This window comes from Podarcis erhardii (assembly GCF_964252035.2).
Source record: "Podarcis erhardii genome assembly, chromosome: 3".
Taxonomy (NCBI): Eukaryota; Metazoa; Chordata; class Lepidosauria; order Squamata; family Lacertidae; genus Podarcis; species Podarcis erhardii.
In genome coordinates, this window is record NC_138507.1 from 66,183,500 (window position 1) to 66,205,863 (window position 22,364).

The window sequence follows — 22,364 nt, forward strand, 5'->3', positions numbered from 1 at the left end:
CTTGTTACAACCCAGCTTAGATTTAACATTCATGATTGAATGAATTATGGTTTATTAGATCAAAGGCTAGCATTATGCCTGCATACGCCATCCTCATACACACACACACCCCTTTGCATGTCCACACCCTTCCCTTCCTTCATGGTTTATTAAACAAGTTCCCCAAAATCGGAAGCTGTAAGAAACCCCGGAAGTGTTTTGTGAAGATGCATAAGATAAGGAAGCAGGAAGCCTGGTGCTAGCTATGTCTGAATCAATCCTACTGTATCTTTTTGGATGAAACTCAAGAGTTCTCTTTTTTACAGCAGCACATAAAGAAAACTAATTCTGAAGCGTAGTTGAAATCACAAATGCTGGCGGGCAAGGTAGTTGGTTCTTAGAACAGCAGTACTTCAGCTCTTATCTTGGGCAGACAGACAGCATGTGCACCAATATTCCTGGGGTATTTTCACCTACAGACTTGTCAGACTCAAAGAAATTGTTTTGCTAGAGGTAGTGAGAATTGAGCCTGTGATTATCCAGTGCATGGCTCAAATGAATGGTTAGTTTTCCCACCGAGCAGTGCTTGGTAGTACATAAAAATCAATGCTTTCCAACATTCTTTCGTGAAAAGTGAGGTATTCTCACTTAATGAGGAGTAAAAAAAATACTAGACTTTGCAGCAAAAAGCTAATGCTTGGGCAAGTCTTTAGGAAAGACTTTCTTTCTTTCTTTATATATCTTTGTTTTAGGGGGGGGGATCCTTTCAGTTAAAATCAGCCCAGCACTATTGAGCACTTGGCTGAAGCCTGGGGTTCTAGATTAAACAGTGGACAGGGACTCTGTGGCCTCCAGTGTTTCAGCATGTGCTGTAAGATTCTGTGCCAAGCTATTCCAAGAAAGTGCTGTGGCAAACAGCATCAGCAGATGGATCCCTAGGGAGCTGGTAAGTGTTTTTAAAAGTGCCCTAAACATCCAAGAGAGGCTCAGAACCTGCTGTTTGCTGCCAGATGAGTTCTTCTATCATGTTTTTCAGTGTATTTTATAGTTGGGTTTTGGGGAGTGAACTCTTCTCTCTCTTTTTTTTTAATCACAAACAGGTGGACAAACCGTAAGCACAACAGACTCCTCAGCCAGCAACAGAGAGAGTGTCAAGTCTGAAGATGGTGATGATGAAGAACTACCATACAGAGGACCATTTTGTGGCCGGGCCAGGGTTCACACTGATTTTACCCCCAGTCCTTATGATACAGATTCCCTGAAACTCAAGGTACTCTTTCTGGAATAAATCTATATTTGAATCCAGGGAGTGTTCATAGGTGTCTTTTACAAGCTGGAATTATTAATACCTTGGGCTTGCCCTCTTGTCAGAATCACATACACCTCAGTAATATTGCTGTCACCAGATGGAGAGAACATACAGCCCTTGTATCCAGAGAACTGCGCTGGTTTTCTGTGAGTTTCTGGGAACAGACTGAAGTGCCTGCATTGACTTCAGATCTGCTGTAGTACCCCAGCAAGTGGTCTTTTGTCCTCTCTATGGTAGTAGGTGACCCTCTGCAGGCTCCATTTTTGTCAGATCCATTTTTAGGAATATAGTGAATATCATCCTTTTCCTTTCCCCATACACAACGTAATAGCTGTGTTCTGCTGCTGTATAAATGGCTGTGGAGCCAAACTGCAACCTTTGTATTCATTTTATTTTATGTTTGTTGTTATGGGTGGGTTTTTTTTATTGTGTGTGGAGCCACGTCTCTGCCTCAGAAATAGTAGAAATGTAAATAATAAATAAATATGCTGTGTATTTTTTTAAAAAAAGAAAACTTACTAGAGAGGCCCACTAGAGAGGCAGAAAGATGAGCAGCGAGCTGAAAATAAGTTAATTATCACAGAACTGGAAATGTATGCTATGAATTCATTTCTGCTCTACTTGTGGATTTGACAAATCAGCAAAAAGATTTTCATAGATTTATCCCTTGCATCGGGCAATTAGAAGAACATTGTAGTCAAGAAAAGTTGTGCATGTACTTTTCAAAAGCTTTTGCATAGGTGAACCCTTTTTAAAAGGATGGGACAAGAAAAAGTTTTTGTTTTAAATACTTAGTTTAGAATACTGGTAACTCGCATCTTACATTTACAGTGGTACCTCAGGTTAAGTACTTAATTCGTTCCAGAGGTCTGTTCTTAACCTGAAACTGTTCTTAACCTGAAGCACCACTTTAGCTATTGGGGCCTCCTCCTGCTGCCGCGCCGCCGGAGCCTGATTTCTGTTCTTATCCTGAAGCAAAGTTCTTAACCTGAAGCACTATTTCTGGGTTAGCTGAGTGTGTAATCTAAAGTGTATTTAACCGGAAGTGTATGTAACCTGAGGTACCACTGTATTTAACTTACACAATCACAGCTTTGCACAGGTGGGGGAAAATAAAAGAGCAGAGGAAACCCACTCTCCGTTTATTTATTTCCACCCACCTGCGCCAAGCTGTGATTGTAGGCTTACCCAGCTTAGGGAAGGCAGTGTGAAGGCTCTGGCAGCATCCCAGAGCCCTTGTGCAAAGGTGCCAGGCTTTGAGAAGGAGGTGTGAGGGTTCTGGCAGGTTCCTAGAGCACCTCCTGCTTCCTTCCCAGAGCCAGGCAAGTGTTTCTTGGGCTTTGGGAAGGACCCTGCCAGAGCCCTCCTGCCACCTTTCCAAAGCTGGACAAATGCTTACTGGGCTTGAGCAAGGAGGTGGGAGGGCTCTGAGATGCTGCCAGATCCCTTGCACAGCCTTCCGAAAGCTTGGGTAAGCAGAATTCCACCTTGCAGGGGGCCCAATTCTGGGAATTCCTGGCTTTATGCGTTTTTACATATATGCATGGACCCCCAGAACCAAACCCTCACATATGAAGCAAGTTACCTGTATTACAGAGTTGGGAAATGAGTTCTGGATTGCCATTTTAAAAAAAGAAACCTGGTAAGCTAGATGCTTCTCAAGATTCCACCCCTTTTTCTATTTAAGTCTGCAAGCAATAACATGTGCATTCCTTTATGATACAGTAAACATTGATTTTGTAATTTGCAAGTCGCTATGGAGCCTTCAGGTAGATGTATTCTGCTTCTCTCATATACAGAAGGGCGATATAATTGATATAATCAGCAAACCACCTATGGGAACCTGGATGGGCCTCTTGAACAACAAAGTGGGTACCTTCAAGTTCATCTATGTGGATGTGTTACATGAAGAGGAAGAGAAGCCTAAAAGGCCTACAAGAAGGCGACGGAAAGGCAGACCACCTCAGCCCAAATCTGTTGAGGATCTCCTAGATCGCATCAACTTAAAGGTGGGCTGTAATAGTCTTATACTTGCTTTACTCTTATACAAGTACTTCAACTCCATATCTATACAATAAATAGGACTAAATTCACAGCCTTAAAACCATATGCACTTCTGTATCCCAGCATTTAAAATAGAGGAATCAAGACATGTGATTTCATTTGCAAGATCTATGTGGCATTGTGGAATTCCCTTGTTTAAAGATTTGGTCGATTCTCAGATTATAAGACATTCATAGTTGAAAGTGAGAGCAAGTTGAAACTCCAAGCTTCTTGAGATTTACTGCACTTGTATATTTATGGTTTACATCTCCTTTGCATAGTTATAATTTTAGATTTAAACATATAGTGTGTTCTTTAGCCTATGAAGCTGTACAGGCAGTGAAGAGTAAACTGATTGGGCCAGCGCAAGAGACATCATCAGTTTTGAAGGCTAAGTCCTCTTCCCATTTTTTTCTCTGGTAACTTCAGGTGAAGTACAATTAGCTCTCCAGAAGAGGAAACAGCTGGCATATAGAGAAAAATTGTCTGCTGTGTAACTGTTTTATTTAGTTAATTTGTTCAGTAGTCCTACAAGGTGATGCTTAGAAAAAGCAGCATTACCAAACAGAAGCAGCTAATATAGTAGAGCACAGCTGTTGAGCTGCCTCCTGACAGCAAAACCACCCTCCACACCAGCCAAAAGCATTTGCATTTCATTTATTAAGTAGATTTTTATTTTGTATTGCTTGATGCTCAATCAGGCAGGCTGGAGATAAGACATTCTCCCTGCTGTTTATTCTTCCTACTCTGCTGTTAAAGGGAAGTGGCTTTTTTCTTTCCTTTTTTTAGCAAGACGATTTAAGAAGATGGGATTCTGAATTCAACAGCAGGAACCTTGTTAGAGGGCTAACAGATTCCATAGACATTTTCTGATCCCATAATTTCTTTTCTGTGTGAATATATCCTAAACTGTTGAGTTTTTATATCACGAGTAAAAATAATACTGTTTTGTTTTCATAGCTGCCATGCACAGGAAGGATCATGTTATGATACTGTGATGATGACTTTATCCCTTTATTGATACAAACTGTACCTGTTTAACTGGGCTGGGAAACCTTTCTCTTCATTATTTAAAGCGGCTAAGGGTCCATAAAAACAACAGCAGCTAGTAGAAACTTAGCCTATCCAGCTAAAAAGGCTTTCTACTCAGGACTTGCTCTCAAATCAGGCAGGCTACACCGGAAGTCCAGCTTTGGACAGAACCAAGATTGGTCTGGTTATAACTGAAATTTTGGCCCTAGAAAAGGATAAAGCGTTGGGCAAAACAAAGATCGACCAAAGAGTTACAGTAGGGAGAGTTCAGAAGATCTTGAAATCTTAACTGCTTTTTAAAGGCTCGAAAAAATCAAACATTCAAGGAGAGAATAGGTAGGAGGCCTCCTCCAAAATGAATTCCAGGGCCTGGAATTGGGAGCCAAGGCAACAGCAACCCAACACTTGTTGGGAATGCAATCAATCATGATGGAACAAATGGTGAACTCATTTGAGGACCCTGTTACCTTACTCCCCCAAAGCCTTTTGCATACTGTGTGGCTAATCAAGCTATTTGAACAGAGCACCTCCTAACAGTTGAGCTCCTGTCGAGCACAGTACTTATTATTAGAGCACCTGTCCTCAGCAATGAAGATTCTGTGCCTGAGCAATAAGCAATGGCCATATGAATGTATGTTCACTGAAATATACCCTGTTACTCTGGAGCCACAACTGTGTCTTCTAACTGAAAACAACCTCAAGTTGAAAATGTTCAAGCTTGCCCTTCCCTACCCCTGCTTCCCACAACCATCCCCAGAAGGCATCACTCCCTGAAATCCAAAGTGGGATGTGTAATCACTACTCTTGTTATACAACAGCATCTCCTCCATTTCTTGCTTGTTACATAATTTATTGAGTCACAAGCTAAAGCTTGAAGCAGGAGAGAAAGGATTGCAAAGTTTTTTTTCTTACTTTCTGAAAGTTTAACATGGATTATATTTGAACATGACTGCATTTTTAATATAATGCTGCCCTTACTTGTCTTTTTTAAAAAACAAACCTTCAGACCCCTCTGAGGCATCTGCAAGCTTAAAATCATTACTTTTCTCAGCTAACATGCATATATGATGGCATGAGGGTGGGTGGATAAATCTGCTTTCTTCCCAAGGTATTATATTTTGTCTTATGATTCTTATTACTTTTAAATAGATTGAAAAGGCTTGTTGCTATATTTTAAAAATAGTTTCCTTTTCTTGTTTTGTTGAACTGATGCTGGGCTGGAAAGGTGAAATTATCCTGCAATTATCTGTGATTTTTTTTAATGTTAGTAAATTTCCAAGATCCATTTGTTACTAAATTGTCTTTTTGGATGATGAGTCTTTTTGGAGCATCATTGACAACCACAGCAGCTGTGATCACCTACTGTTTCGAAGCTAGCTTAAACATAAAAAGGGAGTGAATAAAAGAACAAATGGCTTTTGAACCATCCTTTCTGTACCACTACCTGCTTGGTGTTTGCAAGGCTCACTTACTCTCTTTACCACTATGTGTCTGTACATTGATCGTAGAAATGAGAAGGTTATATTAAATGACATAACAGACCAAGAACCTTGAACTTGACCTGGTAATGTACAGTCAAACCTCAGTTGTCGAACATAATCCGTTCTGGAAGCCCATTCAGCTTCTGAAACGTTTGACAACCAAGGCACAGCTTCCGATTGGTTGCAGGAGCTTCCTGCACTCAAGTGGAAGCTGGGTCAGACATTTGACTTCCAAAAACCGGAGCATTTGCTTCTGGGTTTTCGGCGTTTGGGAGCCAAAACGTTCGAAAACAGAGCCATTCGGAAACAGAGGTTTGACTGTATTGGCATGCCAAAAAGAAGCAGCTTTTAAGCACTGGTGTTGTGTGTTGGCAGTAATCTTTCCCCACAAGGAGTTCAACCAATTTAATGTTTAAATCAGGCATAGATTTCTGCAATGCACAACTTTGATGTAGAGTAGTTAGCTACCATTACAGATGACAACCTCTGGTAATGTCATACTATATTCTTAACAAAGAATCACATAATTCAGGGGTTGCCAGACTTTTGAGACCCCTGAGCACATTTACAAACCAGAAAAACTGTTGTAGGCACATCCTCCCCAGCCGGAACACACCCACACCCAAAATCACCTCTGCTTAAGAAGGCTTCTTTTCAAGTCCAATTTCAGCAGCAGAGAACTGTGGCCACCAAGAAAGACTTCTGCAGACACATATGCAACAGCAGGCTCTACACTGGCTACCCATAACATACAGAACCAGTTGCCAGTAGAACTTTGTACTGTCTGAAGTCTACCTGTAATACTACATACAATCTTTATTTCATCTAGTGGGTACGGAGTTACTTGAGAGATTCTTTATGTTACCTGCAATCAGTATAAATAACCACCTGTAATCACTGATCAGAAAGGTGGAAAATGTATGGATGGCATGGAAAGTGGCATCTTGTTTTGAGTAGTTCCACACCGCTCTTTTCTTCTTATGTGCCACAACTGTTCTCTTCCTTTGCCACAGGAGCACATGCCCACCTTTTTATTCAATGGCTATGAAGACCTGGACACTTTCAAGCTCCTAGAGGAAGAAGACTTGGATGAGCTCAACATACGGGACCCACAGCACAGAGCTGTTCTCCTGACAGCAGTTGAACTGCTACAGGAATATGATAGTGAGTGAGGCTTTGAATTTCTTCTCTAATGCACAGCTAAGGATTTGTAACCACTTGGGGGTTGGGAAACTGTAGCTGTAGTAATTCCAATGGATTGGATCCAAAGAAAAGTATACACAACATGGCTTGTAGAAGTTCACGTCCCACCTCCTCTTTCCCCAGCAACATCCACCCTTTGAAAAGGCTCTCCTTGCTTGAATGAGTTTGGCTGTAGCAGGGGGAACTGAGGGAAAAGGAAGGACCCTCCTTCCCAAGACAGGGAGAGGCAATTCTTCCTTCTGCCTCAGCCTTCCATGCCACAACCCAGCTGCCACCAGCCCAGTTACTACATGCTTATTTCAGGATCCATCCCGTCTTCCAACTCTGAATTACAACCTAGTGATAGTGATTTCATTTGTAGAGTAATTTCATATTAGTAATGACTCATTATTTCCCTTCTAACTTTGCTAGCTATAATTTACATAGTTTGTAATGAAAATGTGCATTAAGTCATCTAGAAATCTGGATTTCAATGGAAATATCAGAAACTGCAAATTTCATTAGAAGGGTTTTGCAAATTACTGCTACTTTTTAACCTTTTCTGGCAGCAGCCAATGCACCACAGCAGGATTCTCCAACCTGGTATCTTCCAGAAGTGTTGGACGGTGGATGAGGGTGATGGAGATGCAGTCTAAAACATCTGCAGGGCACCAAGTTGGAGAACACTACACAAGAGGAAGCCTGATAGCAGTTCAAGACAAAATAAGAAATGAGTTTGGGAGATCATGTAAATAACAGCTTTTTGTAAGAAAAAGTCAAGGTTGTATGGAGGTACTTGACAATATGGAAGGACCATTATGTTTACTAGGGAATAAGTGCCATTGAGGTCAGATGAATTTCCATATAAACACAGGTGAAACTACTCATAATTAGATATGCTGACAATGTTCTTCAAACTTAGGCTTTGGTATAAGCTGTGGGAGGATTGTAAAGATCACTTATAATGAAGCTCTGAAATTATCTTGTTGCAACTCAAATAGATATCTTGGCTCTTCTCTACAGATTCCAAAGCATACTCCACACACACACACACACACACACACACACACACACACACCCCTTCCCTCTACAACGTCAGCAGAAGCAGCACATTCCCCTCCCCCCACCTTTGTTTCCTGGATATGCTGTGTCAGGGTGTAAAGCCCAATAAACTATATGGAATATAGTTCAAGGGTTGCTTGTGAATCCTGGATTTTATTTTGATTTAAATATGAAAAAAGAATACTGAAAACATAATAAAACACGCACAACTGTTTTAGTCAGATCTGCAGGTGCAGGTTAGGTCAATCCCATTACAACCATGTGATCAGCTGCCTAGCGCATCAAGTTGCTGCAACTTATGTATAAATTCCTAGTGGGTGCAACTTAAAAATTACTGTATGTAATATTCCCAGTAATCGACTCTCACCCCTACTCCCTTCTTCCACTATGTCCTCTCAGGGCAGCAGCACTCCTGCATTATCTGCTGCTGAAAACAACTCATGGCTCTTATTAGAGGATGTCTTTTTAGTATGTTGCTGGGTATTTTGGTAGGACAGAAGTGATGTTATTAGCACTGTTCTCTGTGTAAGTTATGCCTTCTCACTTCCTCTCTTTCCTTTCTCTACTCCAGGTAACAGTGACCAGTCAGGTTCTCAGGAGAAACTCCTCATAGATGGTCAGGGCTTAAGTGGATGTTCTCCCCGTGATTCAGGCTGCTATGAAAGCAGTGAAAACCTGGAGAATGGTAACAATTGATCTATATCCATATCAAAAAGCATGCCAAATTGGTTAGATTTTAAGGGGCCACAGGGCACTCTTGTGGCTGAGAAAAGCAATCATGCAAACTCTTTGGCTCTGCTTTTGCTCTCTATAATTTAACGGCAGACTTGTGTGTGGCCTTGTTTTCCCATCCCTACATACTTATTTAGTGAATCTTACATTGTCAGTCGAGGCACAGTTTCAAGGCAGTGAGCAAAACGTGCTTCCCTCCCAGCAGTGTTTTTCAGCATTATCTTTCATATTACTGCTTTTTCATGTCAAGAGAGAGAATAAAGAGCACTGCCTCAAGATCAGTGTGATGCCACACTCATTTTATTTGCTGGAGGACATTTACTTCTGTGATACAAAAGAATAACAAGGGAGTGCTGTGAATGAGGAACTAGCTCACACACTTACAGGGACTGAAGAAAGTTTATTATCAAAGATTCTATTTTTGTATTGATTGTCTGCCTTTGCTCATATACCTGTCTTAAGGCTAGATGTTAATTGCATTAACATTAAAGAGCGTTGGGGGGTCCTCAAACTGGGATTGGGGCCAGGCCTTTACTATTCTCCCTCAATGCCGCAGTTCAGATTAAATCCCCCTCTCTACTTGAAGCTGACATTGAAGAAAGCTGACAGTGGGACCCATATAAGCTTCTCTCCAGTGGAGAGTAGCAGCTAGAAGAGACATGTTACACAAAAATATTCCCAGCCTCTGTAATAAAGATTTATATAGAGTTACTTCTTTGCAGAAGGATAGCAATCCTCCTTGCTCTCCTAGCATCCTGGTTCCCAAGTTGTTTATTTTTTCATTTCTTCCCAATCCATGTTACCAGATGATGACCAATTTTCACAATCTTTTCATGTCACTTCTGCTATAAGTTCAGGATGAAGTGTTTCTGACTCCTGTGGATGTTATGTAAGGAGCGCAGGCATGGTGCACAGAAACAATGGTGATGGATATATTGGATCTTTGCAGCTGAATTGCTTGCCATGATAAGCACTGCTTCTGAAGCAGTGTGAAGTAATATGGGGGGGGGGCTGCTGTGGAGTCTCTGACTCTTTTCTAAGGACTGCTGTACTCCTCAAGCAATGAGCAGACATTGGTGAACTCACATGCCATGAATACTAGGGTTTGTTTTAAATCTGGAGGAACCCTAACAAAATCCTGGACATCTTTCTGATATTAAAAGTTGATTTTCCCTCAACTGTGACATGTCCTTTGCCATAACCTTCTTGTAAAATCCATATTAGACACTTCCTTGTAAGCAGGTCTCACATGCAACAGCATACTTAAGTAAGCCCCATTTCTGAGTGGTGCCTTACTCAAGAGGCCAACTTACGTGGGGTTCCATAAGGCTGCCACGCAATATTGCAAATATGGACATGTAACACCAGAAAGGAATAACCCAGTTGATTTTGCCCTCATACAAGTATCAATGCTTCTCCCATTCTCTGCTCTTTAATGCAAAAATTTTGTAAATGAGCGCAGGCTTTTTCAATGAGAAAGGTGTTGGGTGCCTAGATTGAAAACTATTTTGGAAACTTTGAAAACAGCCATTTACTGTTAGGAAATATCATCCACTTTCTTCATCACCACCACCAGCTTCTAAAGCTTTCTGATTATTCTGTATAGCAAGAAAAAAACAAGGGAGATGCAGTGTTCTATTTTAGATTAAAAATTTTCTTTCTTTCTGCCTGTGCTTTGAGACTTCTGAAGAGACATTGTGTTCTGCACTGAATGTGAATTCTATGCAGATTCAAAGCAGTCAACTGTGTATTATTCAGTGCCAAAGTTTAGCATTTTGAAGATAAAGCTCTAAATTGTACATGCATTGAATGAAACATCCATTCCTTTAAAAGAAGAACTTTAACTTTGTAGGGTAGTGTATTCTTACCTCTAGGGTCCTTGGGCTCCACAAGGTTCCCTCATTATAGGATTCATGTAGACAGACTTCAGATGATCCAGAAAAACCTATTTTCTGAACTGAAGTCACATGAATAAATGAAGATGAAATGAAATAAATTATGACACAAGAAAAAACTTTGCAAATAAAAACCAGGTTTGTAGCACATATTTTACTTTTGGGCTAAGAGACCTTATAATGAGGCTAACTCAGCACAGTAGAGTGGTTAGAGGTCAAGTTTGAGACAACATGGTTTATTACTTACGTTATCAATGCTGCTTCTTTGACCAGTGACACATGCTGGTGTTATAAATAAGTTATTATACAGTGTGACATTGCATTTAATTTAAGCAAATGACAAAACAGCATAACACTATTGTTTGGTTTGGTTTGGTTTATAGAAAATTAATGACATACATATTTTAAACAGAGTCCTCATAACAAGTTGTCTTAACAAAGGATCACAGGACAGTGTAAACATCCCATGCTAGTCTTGGTTTGGTTTGGTTTAGTTTTTATGTGTTTTTCTCATGAAGTTCTATTTTATTTGTACAGCAAAATCCAGTAGAAATGATATATTTAAACCTTTCTTTTGCACATTACTTCCACAAGTCATAAATGTTTTTCCTCTTTTTGTTTCAGCTAAAACTCGAAAGCCTTGTCTCTTACCCTCAAAGTTGGCTTCTGAATACAGTTTTAAAGATTTCCACAGAAACCCACGGGCAAATTATCCAACCCTGCCCTTAACTAAATCAATAGATGTCCCCCAGCAAGGAGAGAAGACACAGTTCACTTGTACCAATCATGTTCTGAAAAGCTGCCTCAAGCCCCCAGCAGTCACCGTCCTCAAGAAGAACCGCAGAAGTTTACCAGTTGGTATCTGTCGGAGCTGTGAGACTCTAGAAGGCGCTCAGAAGGTTCACATGTGGCCAAGATCTCATTCTCTTGGTGACCTTCATGGAGAAGCTGGCCCCGACTCTGCAAAGAAGCTGGATGTTTTCCCTCAAGGCGCACTGGATTTAACAAACATGCCAACTGGCTCTGGAGGTATGCACATGGCAGAACAGTTGATGGCTGAGCAGAGCAAAGCAGGTGTTGGTTCTCTTAAGGGGAAAGCAAAGGAACTGCACTTATCTGCAACCATTCCTTCCAGTGGAACATTCCCACTGTTTCTGCCTCAGAATTACGGAGTTCATTCATCTTCACTTTCACGTGGTGTAACTTGGACTACTTTTGAAAACTTCAAAAAGACCACGCATGATCTTGGAAGGGCCAATCATTCTCCCTTCCCCAAGGAAGCTGATCAGAAGGGCACGGGTGAGACAAGAGCACAGCCAAAAACATATTCACAGCCACCACCAGTCCCTGCCAAAAAAAGCAGAGAACGCCTTTCTAATGGACACTGTCACCTCCCCTCAGCCCTTTCTTGTCCAGATGTGCCATCCTTGCCAGCGAAAAAGAGCCTCCAGCCTGGCTCCTCCGATTCCAATGTACTGACTGTGTGTAGATCATCTCCTGGGCAGGAGCCCAGTAGTCCTTCAGGCGAACGACCTCCTTGGTTTTCAGATCTTCCAGAGACTGCTACTGTCCAGCAACATGTGCTAAAACTTGATCCTTTGTCAGTGAGAAAAATCTCTTCTAATAGAGGACTGGATCTGGAAATGTTGATAGAAAACAAGCTGCAATCTGAAGATATTGATCTCACAGAAGACCCATATTCTGACAAGGTACAGTGTGAGGAGGCTGAGAAATGTTTAATCTGTTCATATTTGCGTTGTTTCCTTCCCCACTTGAGTGTTGGAGCTGTTCCTTAAAAATGGCCTTAAACTGGCAATTAAAATGAAAGATATATTAGACTAAACATTCTTAAAACTTTTCATACATTTCAGACACAGTGTGAAGCAATTTTAAATGGCTCCATGTGTATACCATGCAGATTTGGCATTCAACAATTCGCTTTTCATTTTAGGTGCTTGTTTCATCCATGTGATGAGCCACTGCATGTAAAACAATTCAGTATTTGAAGTAGTCTCCCTATGGTGCTCATATGCACATTGGCTCTTAGAGCTCTCAGCTCTGTAACATTATATAATAAATTACTGAATAATGTCAGATTTAATGTTAGTAGCATATAAAAAGCAGCCTCTGCCATGTGGCAACAAGGCCTGAAATGTTCATTTGTCCATTATTTGACTTGGGCACAGCCAAGCAAAAGTTAAGGCTATTTCAGTTGTATTAAATTTAGACTTAATAATGTAGAACTCAACAGGTCTTTTAAAGTGGTTGACTTCAGAGAGCACTTTTTCTGAGTTATCAGCCATAGTTCTCAAACAAAGTAGCATATCGAGTTATACTTTCCTAATATTTTTAATAAACCTTTATAAGGAATATATATTTGAGATCTAAGACTCACAACCTCCTCTCTACAAATTATTGAAGTAAATGAACAAATTTCATAAAGGTAATTTTCTGTGAAACTGAAGAAAGAACACACTTAAACCTATTGTAGTTTCTTAATGCAAAGGGGCCAACCATTTTGTTATTATTATGTGAAGAGACACATTGATTAACTTGAACCCCCCCCCCCCGCCTTTATCACTCATCTCTGGCTGCAGCATGGCCGCTGTGGGATTCCTGAACTTTTGGTACAAAGGTACTCTGAAGACTTAGAGCACGCTGTAAAGGATGTTGCTACAAACCTGGACCAGATTCGGGTGAAGCAGCTGAGGAAGCAACACCGCATGGCGGTAAGTCTACATTCAGTGATCAAGTTCCAAGAAATGGGAAATGAAAGCTAAACAACATGGAGTTCTGGGGCTTTAGCACATCTGATTGCAGATTGGGGAAACTACCGTATTTTTCGTCCCATAGGACGCTCCGTCCCATAGGACGCACCTACTTTTTTGTGGGGGAAAATAAAGGAATTTCCCCCCCTTTATTTCCCCCCCAAAACCAGGTCGGGGAACAGTGGGGTGGCGGCGCTGCGCCTCCCCGCTGTCCCCCGAGCTTGTGGGGCTGGCCGATGTCTGTCCGGCGCGCGGGGCGCTCTGCTTCAGGGCGCCCCGCCCGCCGGGCGGCAGGCTGCGGACACCTGCGCGAAGCACGGGGCATCCTCCAAAGGGTGCCCCGTGCTCCGCGCTGCTGCCCGCAAGCCCTGCGCGCCGGGGGGAGTTCCCCCGGGCACGCAAGGCATGCGGATAGCTTCCTGGAGCCTGGAGAGCGAGAGGTTTCGGTGCGCACCAACGCCTCTCGCTCTCCAGGCTTCAGCGAAAGCCTGCATTCGCCCCATAGGACGCACACACATTTCCCCTTCATTTTTGGAGGGGGAAAAGTGCGTCCTATAGGGCGAAAAATATGGTATTTGTGAATGATCTACATTTTAAAAGAAAAAAAAATAAGATTCTAGCCTTGGCTTCTTAATTTTTCATATGCAAAGAATTTTTGATGCTGTTTCTATTGCTGATGAGACATTGCTGATTTTCTGCCAGTAAGAAAGGATTATATGAGTTAACACCACAAGTGATGGCCATGAAAATATGGAAGCCCAGAGGAACATTCAAGTTAAACAGTGTACGTTATAGTTGCTGCTGCTGCCAATGAAGCTGGATTTGTGAACTTGCATGATTTTGATTGAGGAACTGTAGCAGCAGAAAAGAAATTGGGGAGTGGGGAGGAAAGAAAATGTGTATTTTGAGTAGGCCTGGGCGATGATGTATCAATACATCGACCAGGACAGGTATGAGGGCCAGAGTGCAATGGCTACTTCACCTGGCAGTATATCGCAGATAAAACAGCAGCCGCTCTGGCCCTCATAGCTCTAGCAGGTGGTATATTTAGACCACTCTGCTGAGGGGACGCAGCCGTCCGTCCTCAGTGGAGCAGTTTAATGAAGCCACCCACCTCTGCCTCAGCCCCACAGGGCGGGCCACCTCTTCGGGAGAAAGAGGTAGCCCACCTCTGCCAGGCAGAGGCAGTCCTGAAAGGCTCCATGCACTTGGCTATCGCTGCCTTTGCTGGGGGAGGGCGGGCGGGCGGGCTGCGTCTTTCCTCCTGGGTGGTCAGTCACCCTAGGAGTAAAGATGCAGCACGCCTGTTTGGGCAAAGGCAGCCATGCGCCTTTGAGAGAACCCCCACCCCCCGCTCACCTCAGTAGCTTGTTCCCTCCACACCCAGAGGGAGGAACAAACTGCATTAGCCCTGCAAGGCACTGAGTGAAACCACCTCATCTCCCTTGGTTGCAATTTCCTCCCTCCGTTTCACCATTGTGGTATATCATCAGATCGCAGTGTTTGGCTGGTAATACATCGCAATGTTGAAAAGCTGACATTGCACAGCCCCAATTTTGAGGTGACTAAGCAAGATAGTATCTAGTAAATGGTACTGCTAAGCTAAAGGACTGCTTCGAAATGCCCAGATATCTGCTTCACAATATAGCATTACAGATACCTCTTGGAAGTAAGCCCCATGTTACAGTTTTTTTAAAAAAGAAAAAGTCAACCAGCTGGTTATATTGCGTTTTCTCTTGCTACAGATTCCAAGTGGAGGCCTCACTGAAATCTGTCGAAAACCTGTGTCCCCCGGCCATATCACTTCCATAGCCGACTGGCTGGTTTCTATTGGCCTTCCGATGTACTCAAGCTCCTTCATGGCTGCAGGAATTGATGACCTAAGCAAAGTGCCTTCTCTGTCAAAAACATCACTTCATGAGGCTGGCATCACAGAGGAGAGGCACATAAGCAAGCTTTTGGCAGCAGCAAGACTACTCAGTACCCTCAACCCAGAGACAATATAACACACTCTGAAACATAGCATCTGCCAGTTGGAAAAGCCAGAGTTTCCTACCATGTCAATTTTATCTTTAATTTCTCCAGAAAGCTCTTTGGCATCAGGCAATGGAGGTCTTTGGGAAGACGTTGAGGCCCTTGTGTTTCTCTGTCGAGGGAAATGGTGCTTTCTGATTACCCCTTAAAGAAAAGGCACAGTTATGTTAATTTCTTAAAGACTGAGGCTAGCTTCGACCCATTTCAGAATATACATGTCCATTACAAAAAAGGGAACTTTACATCAACTTTTAAGCCCCAGGAACTTGGAGGAGTAGAGTTAGGTCTCTGTACTTTGGGGCTGCTCATTTGTTAAATCATGGATCTACAGTCCTAAGCAAACAAACTTACAAGTAAAAATCTTAAACATTACATCTCTTCATAGTAGCTTATGTTTATCCTTTTCAATCCACCAATTCATTTTACATAAATAAATAAAACTCCTTCCTGTGTTTGGTGGGGTTTTTTCAGGTTTCTGAGCCTCTAGGTAGGCCAAAGATCCTCAATGGATTTAGTTTTATTGTGGATCTCCTTTTATGCCAGTGCAATTTCCAAGACCAACTCAGAAAATTCCTTATTTGTATAGAATTAAAGTCATTTTTATAACTGCTTCTTTAGCACTCAGCTTTTTATTTGCCTTAAAATGCTTTTGAGCAGTTCACTTACAGCATCCGTGTTTCAGAGGCATTTCATTGTTGTCACTATTATTTGGCACCTGACAGGTTTGTGTCTTATAGCTGTTATTGTAGATTGTAACATCTGTTTTGTAAAGTTTTCTTTTTGAAGTCAGATTTTGGTTCTCAGGCTAACAACTTGTTTATGGCAGTTCGTATGCTGGTATTACTAAAAGGCTAAAATATATTTTGCCTTGTGTATGTACATATATAATTATAAAAAAAGGTTTTTCATGTTACTTGCAATTTGGTGTACTGTATTATATTGTCAGTTGAAATGCTGCAGCTTTGACTTGGTATCCTGACCATATCAATGAAAACATTGGTCTCTGAAAAACAAAAGGTTATCCAGGGAAGTAAATTAACTGATAAGAAAATTGTGTGTCTGACACAGTACCAGAACAAGAATCACATTCCATTGTATTGATGGGGAAAACAAACTTTAAGCTGTCATTCTTGCAAGAAGTAAATATAATACCTCTATTATTGGGTGTTAAAATGACAATTAGAGTAAAAGCCATCTGGTTGGCACTGTGCGAACAGGCTGCTAAACTAGATGAGCCTTTAGTCTGATCCAGCAGGGCTCTACTTAGGTTCACCTGGGATGCTGAAACAGCTTGTTCTTTCTTCCCCATGTTCTTGTTTTCTAAAACTATTAAACAATGCAGTGTAGAATCTCTTACTCCCTTCTGTGAATATAGATGAAGTTTATTTTTGTACATGGCCAGACATTTTGTATACCAAATAAGCTCAGCTTGAGTTCTAATGTATCTAGATTATTCTTTAGTGTCCATTAACAAGCTAAAATTGTAGAGGCTTTTCAGGATAAATAACAGCAAGTAAACTGGAAGATGTAATGAGCTCAGCATGGAATTGGAAACTCAGATCTGGTTCAAAGCTGCTTTGTAATTTTACGCAAGTCTCGTCACCTCTCTAACTCACTTGCTTTGTCCTGCATCTGAAAAGAAAGTAGTTTATACAACTTCTTGAAGCACATTCAACCTTAAGAGGAAAGTTGGGTCACAAAGGCACACAGCCTTCCCCAAAAGTGTTTTTGACTTGATGTGCTTTTTAACTTTTTGCAGTATTTTTTTAAAGCTAAAAGCAAAACATTATAAAGTAATTTAAACTGAGGTGTCCAAAGCTGCTCTGGATTTTCTTTCCTTTGATGAGACATAAGGAAGAGAGATGCTTTAACAGGATGGCTGTAGAGAATGTGAGACAGTTGAATGTGGGTTTGGGGCCGGGGGGCTGAGGGAGGTTAGTAAGTAAATCATTTAACAAATTGACAAAAGCAGTTGTTAAGGCTTTAATCCAAATAAACTTGTTTAAAAGTGCCTCCATTAAAGCACATGGATCAAGCTTCCAAAAGTGTTGAAGTGCACAGAAAGTTTAATTTTCTGAACAAGTTTTCACTTGGGGCCTAATACCATAGGTCTGAAAGATACCAGCATAGGTTAGCTTCCACATGATGAGCACAAGCCAGTTGAAGTTAGCTCTTTGAAACTAGAGCATTCAAGCAATGAAAAGGGACTTCAGGGTGCTTCAATTTAACTGAATCATGTCCAGTATTTAAGCTTAGTATGCTGGGTTATGTAATATGGATACAGCTGTCCTCCCTGCAATCATGTTAATATGGACAATGTAGTTTAAAAGTACCGTAAATACTTCCAGTATCCATACACAGACAATGACTCATTGCTTTCAGGTCCACTTTCCATTTAAGTAGATTTACAGACTAAACCTGTGGATGTTGACCATAATACATTTTGAAGCAACAGGACTGCTTTTGCAATAGACTAATTAATATGACCCTTTCTACCAGCATAGATATAAATATGGATAAAAAAGATCACATGGTGCATGGAAAGTGAGGATTGCTTCATATAAAGAGGATTTAACATATTCTTCCTCTCTCACTATCTCCAGAAAAGTGCCTTGCACCTGCAACTGTCTGTAGTGGCAAGTAATTGTGCACATTAAGCAGTCACTAAAATAAGTCATTTCTCACATTACATGTCAGTTGATTCATGTGGAACAAGTAGAAACATTCCTTGGTGGCAACATGTACTGTCTGTCTCCAAGACTGTCATGTGCAATGCTAATTCCCAGACGACCATTTTTGGTAGGGGTGTGCTTTACAATAGTATTTTCACACAGTAAAAAACGTAACATAGCAAGTGGCCCCTTTGACTTCTGACTGTCAAGGACCTTAAAGGTATATTCAAAACAAAAAAAATTCCTTCCAGTAGCACCTTAAAGACCAACTAAGTCAGTTCTTGGTATGAGCTTTCGTGTGCATGCACACTTCTTCAGATATGGTATCTGAAGAAGTGTGCATGCACACGAAAGCTCATACCAAGAACTGACTTAGTTGGTCTTTAAGGTGCTACTGGAAGGAATTTTTTTTGTTTTGACTATGGCAGACCAACACGGCTACCTATCTGTAACTTAAAGGTATATGTAAATGTACCCCTGACCATTAGGTCCAGTCGCGGACGACTCTGGGGTTGCAGCGCTCATCTCGCTCTATAGGCCAAGGGAGCCGGCGTTTGTCCGCCGACAGCTTCTGGGTCATGTGGCCAGCATGACTAAGCCGCTTCTGGCGAACCGGAGCAGCACACAGAAACGCCGTTTACTTTCCTGCTGGAGCGGTACCTATTTATCTACTTGCACTTGATGTGCCTTCGAACTGTTAGGTAGGAAGGAGCTGGGACCGAACAATGGGAGCTCACCCTGTCGCAGGGATTCAAACCGCTGACCTTCTGATTGGCAAGCCCTAGGCTCTGTGGTTTAGACCACAGTTCCACCCATGTCAAGGACCTTAGGACCCCCAAAATGTACCGCTTCCAACAAATCTGTTCAATGTATTCTGATGTGCACACAGCTGCCACACTTGGAAACAGTGTTCCATTTATTAAATGGAGAAAGTAGATCGTGGATATTCATTTACATTTACAAATGTGTTACTGGAATTGAAGTTAATGAAGCAATGCACAAAGTACATCAGATCACATGTGGTACACTGAATTTGGGTCATATGATTGCAAATGCATGTGGTATGACCAACAGGATTTTCATTTAGGTGTTAGGTTGTGTTTTAAAACAAATATTAAAAAAATGAGTACCTTGCAATATTTATCCTTCTGAATCGGGGGCACGTATGTGAGATGTGGCCTGCATCAGGTTTCCATCTCCTCCGCAGTTCCTCTGCACCCTCAACAGCAAGCTGCTGGTGGAGACTTTCCCTGCTGGAGCCTGTGAAAGGAAAGCATAGCCCTGATAATTGTGTGAACAGAGGTATTAGTTGCATGGGAAAATGTGGGTGGGTTAGTGTGAATGGGGTGTCACCCCTCCATAGGCCCGTATGCAACCCCTGACCTCTGTCCCCTGACAGAATGCAGCCCTCACCTCAACTTAAGTTTTTTCTCCTTTTCTAGATACACCCTCAAAAGGCAATTGCTTTTTAAAAGAGCAAATTGAGCGAAGGAAAGAAGCCAACAACAACTGTTCTTTTAAACAACAAAAGCAATCTAAATTTGTTAGGCTACAGAAGCTGCCTTACTGGTTCAAACTTGAATGAAAGGAAAGGGAAAAACCAGTGTTCACTCTTATCGAAAGCATTGTATACATTAATATCCCTAAGCTACGTTAGGAATGGAACAATGATGATTGCTTAAACTGAATGACAAAGGGGTAGAACTTCTATGCCTGTTTACAAATCCAGTGCAAATTTTCCTGATTTTTAAAATATATACACTGCTTTTAAATGTTTTTACAATTTGTTCATCCTTGAGTTAGACTTTTGCTTGCAGATTATTTTAGTTTATTGTTGATTTAGCAGTTGACCATTTCAATAGTATATATATTGATCCTGGAAAAGCCTTAAAAAGTTAGGTACCTCTTAAACATTATGTACAGCAATGAACTCACTGTAAACAATAGCATGTTATTTACCACCATCTCCTTACATGCAGGGTTCCAGGTAAATGTTGGATTGGAGACTGTCAAAATACACAAAGCCAGAAGCATGTGCCAATTCAATTTGTCTCTAGACATACAGGGCCACTTAAGTCTCCATGTCATACTGTTTTAGTTGGCATCAAATCATAACGTTAGCAAGGTAAGGCCTGATGGTCTAAAGACTTGTAATTGTAAACCTGGCTTTGGTGCAAATGGAAACTCTGGAAATAAGATCTGGAGCACAAATCCTTATTAACCCTTTTCACACAGATCTAAGTGCAGGAATAAAGGTCAATTCACCAAGTCATGGCTGTACATCTGTATTGTATTATTTTTAGTCTAAACGCATTGACTCCAAGCTAACTTTTACTCATACTCAAGACCTCTTTTTGGAAAACGAAAACTTTAAACAAGTTATGTAACAACTAACAAATGTTGCACTTTCTGTATATGAATCAATATTTAAATAACTTATTTTTCTCCATTTGCTGTTCTTAAATAATGTAAGTAGCTGTAATATACCAGTACCAATAAGTCTTTGCAGTTTGCTTCAACCTGAAAAAGCGGTGTATAATAAAAAATGAGAGAAAATGAGGAGGGGGAAAAAATCTTACGAATTTGTAAATATTACTGTGCTCTGTTACATTTAGCAAAAAGAGGAAACAAAAGGAATTTTCTGTGTATGAAAACTTCTCTATAATTATGACTTATTGTTCATAGGAAAATAAATAAATTCTCTCAAGCTCATGTATCTTCTTTGTTAGTGTTAGTAATTTTTATTATAAAAGCTGAATTAGGATCAGTAAGGTGCAAAGTTGCTTGGGAAAGGGTAGGGAAGCTGTTTCAACCCAAGGATCACATGCCCTCCTAACAAACCATCGGGGGAGCATGCTAGTGGTAGTTCCAGAAGGAAAAAGTGGGTGGAGCAACAAATGTTAATTTACTCACTCATTCCTCTCTGTCCACCATCCAGACAACAAAGAGGAATAGGAGGGTGCAAAGCAGTTCCAAGCGAGGGGAGTGGCCTTGGGAGATTTCCATGGACAGGTAAAGAGGAATGGAGGGCTTCATTGAGTTTTGGGGGCCAGAGTTTTCTTATCCGTGCAATAGGGTTTAGCAAAGAGCATTGCTGAATCTGCAGGGGCTGAACATGAGCAGGGAAGTCATGAATATCAGCTGTTGATTCTTTCCTGATCTCCAATGTTCCTTCTGTGGCTTTGGAGATTACAGAAATGTCTTCAACTGGCATTCATGGATTTACATGTTACTTGAATTTATTTATTTCTGTTTAGGTTGTCCATTGACCACAGTCCTCTGGGCCATTTATAAATATTTAAAAGCTACAAAAATTACTTTTGACCCAGGAAGCATGTTTGCCCATAATGCTAGAAATGTGAAAAAGTCTTGCAAAGAAAGAGAAGGGCTGGAGTAAATTGTTTAGAAATTATTTATTATTTGTACGTGGTGATGACAATCAAAGATGTAGGCTTGCATTGCTAGTTCAGGCTTGGAATCATTCTAAGAGTTCACATTCACTTCAAACTGCTTTTCCCCATCCCTGCCAAATTAACAGTCAACTACCTCCACTAGGCTGCCTGGGCCCAGCCATCTGACTATATTATTGCTGTGACTCCCAAACTGAGGATTAAAACTCACTGGTGTGTGATAAATTATCTCTTATTAACTCAGGCCAAAAGCATATTAGGTCTAGCATCCTCTCTCCTACAGTGGACAAATGGATCTTTTTGCTAACTGACCACTGGTTTAATCTTTTTGTCTGTTGACATACCTCTGGGTAACCAGTTCATAATAAAAAATACACTATAGAAATGGAAGATTTTTAAAAAGCAAATGGTTGAAATATTCCACAGAATAAAAATTGCCCCAAGTATCCTGAACGCTGCAGACCCGGAAGTAAGTGTTCCTGTTTGCTAATGTTTTTCGGAAGCTGAATGTCCAATGTGGCTTCAACTTGAGTGCAGGAAGCTCCTGCAGCCAATCGGAAGCTGTGCCTTGGTTTCTGAATGAAGTCCAACGGACTCCTGGAACAGATTAAGTTCGAGAACCAAGTTACCATTGTAGCTGGTAAGCAGCTGGTTCAAGACTACTGCTCTCATTTGTTTGGTGACCAGGCTGAATGTGTAAGTCCATCAACTACAGTTTAAAAAATCTCTCTTGGAAATTATCCTGGGCAGTTGCATCATAAACTC

The 22,364-nt window shown here is 41.2% G+C and overlaps 1 protein-coding gene and 2 long non-coding RNA genes across 7 annotated transcripts in view; 2 read left to right on the top strand and 1 right to left on the bottom strand.

Moving 5' to 3' along the window:
• Positions 1–15,489, top strand: part of SASH1 (SAM and SH3 domain containing 1) — a gene marked incomplete at its 3' end in the record, with an annotated part of 506,774 nt that extends 491,285 nt beyond the window's left edge. For all 5 annotated transcript variants that reach the window (XM_081854312.1, XM_081854314.1, XM_081854315.1 and 2 more), the window contains exons 14-20: positions 1,080–1,249; positions 3,088–3,297; positions 6,858–7,008; positions 8,660–8,773; positions 11,340–12,424; positions 13,313–13,444; positions 15,229–15,489. In XM_081854312.1, the coding sequence (XP_081710438.1) occupies positions 1,080–1,249; positions 3,088–3,297; positions 6,858–7,008; positions 8,660–8,773; positions 11,340–12,424; positions 13,313–13,444; positions 15,229–15,489 (2,123 nt within the window). The remainder of the gene's footprint in view (positions 1–1,079; positions 1,250–3,087; positions 3,298–6,857; positions 7,009–8,659; positions 8,774–11,339; positions 12,425–13,312; positions 13,445–15,228) is intronic.
• Positions 15,490–15,539: 50 nt separating this feature from the next.
• Positions 15,540–20,896, bottom strand: LOC309337677. Its single transcript, XR_014154473.1, has 3 exons — positions 19,320–20,896; positions 16,436–16,520; positions 15,540–15,629 (listed from the first exon to the last, which is right to left on the bottom strand). It is a non-coding gene; the product is annotated as an uncharacterized lncRNA (long non-coding RNA).
• LOC309337691 lies at positions 18,117–20,896 on the top strand. Its single transcript, XR_014154496.1, has 2 exons — positions 18,117–18,409; positions 18,649–20,896. It is a non-coding gene; the product is annotated as an uncharacterized lncRNA (long non-coding RNA).
• Positions 20,897–22,364: the final 1,468 nt, after the last annotated feature.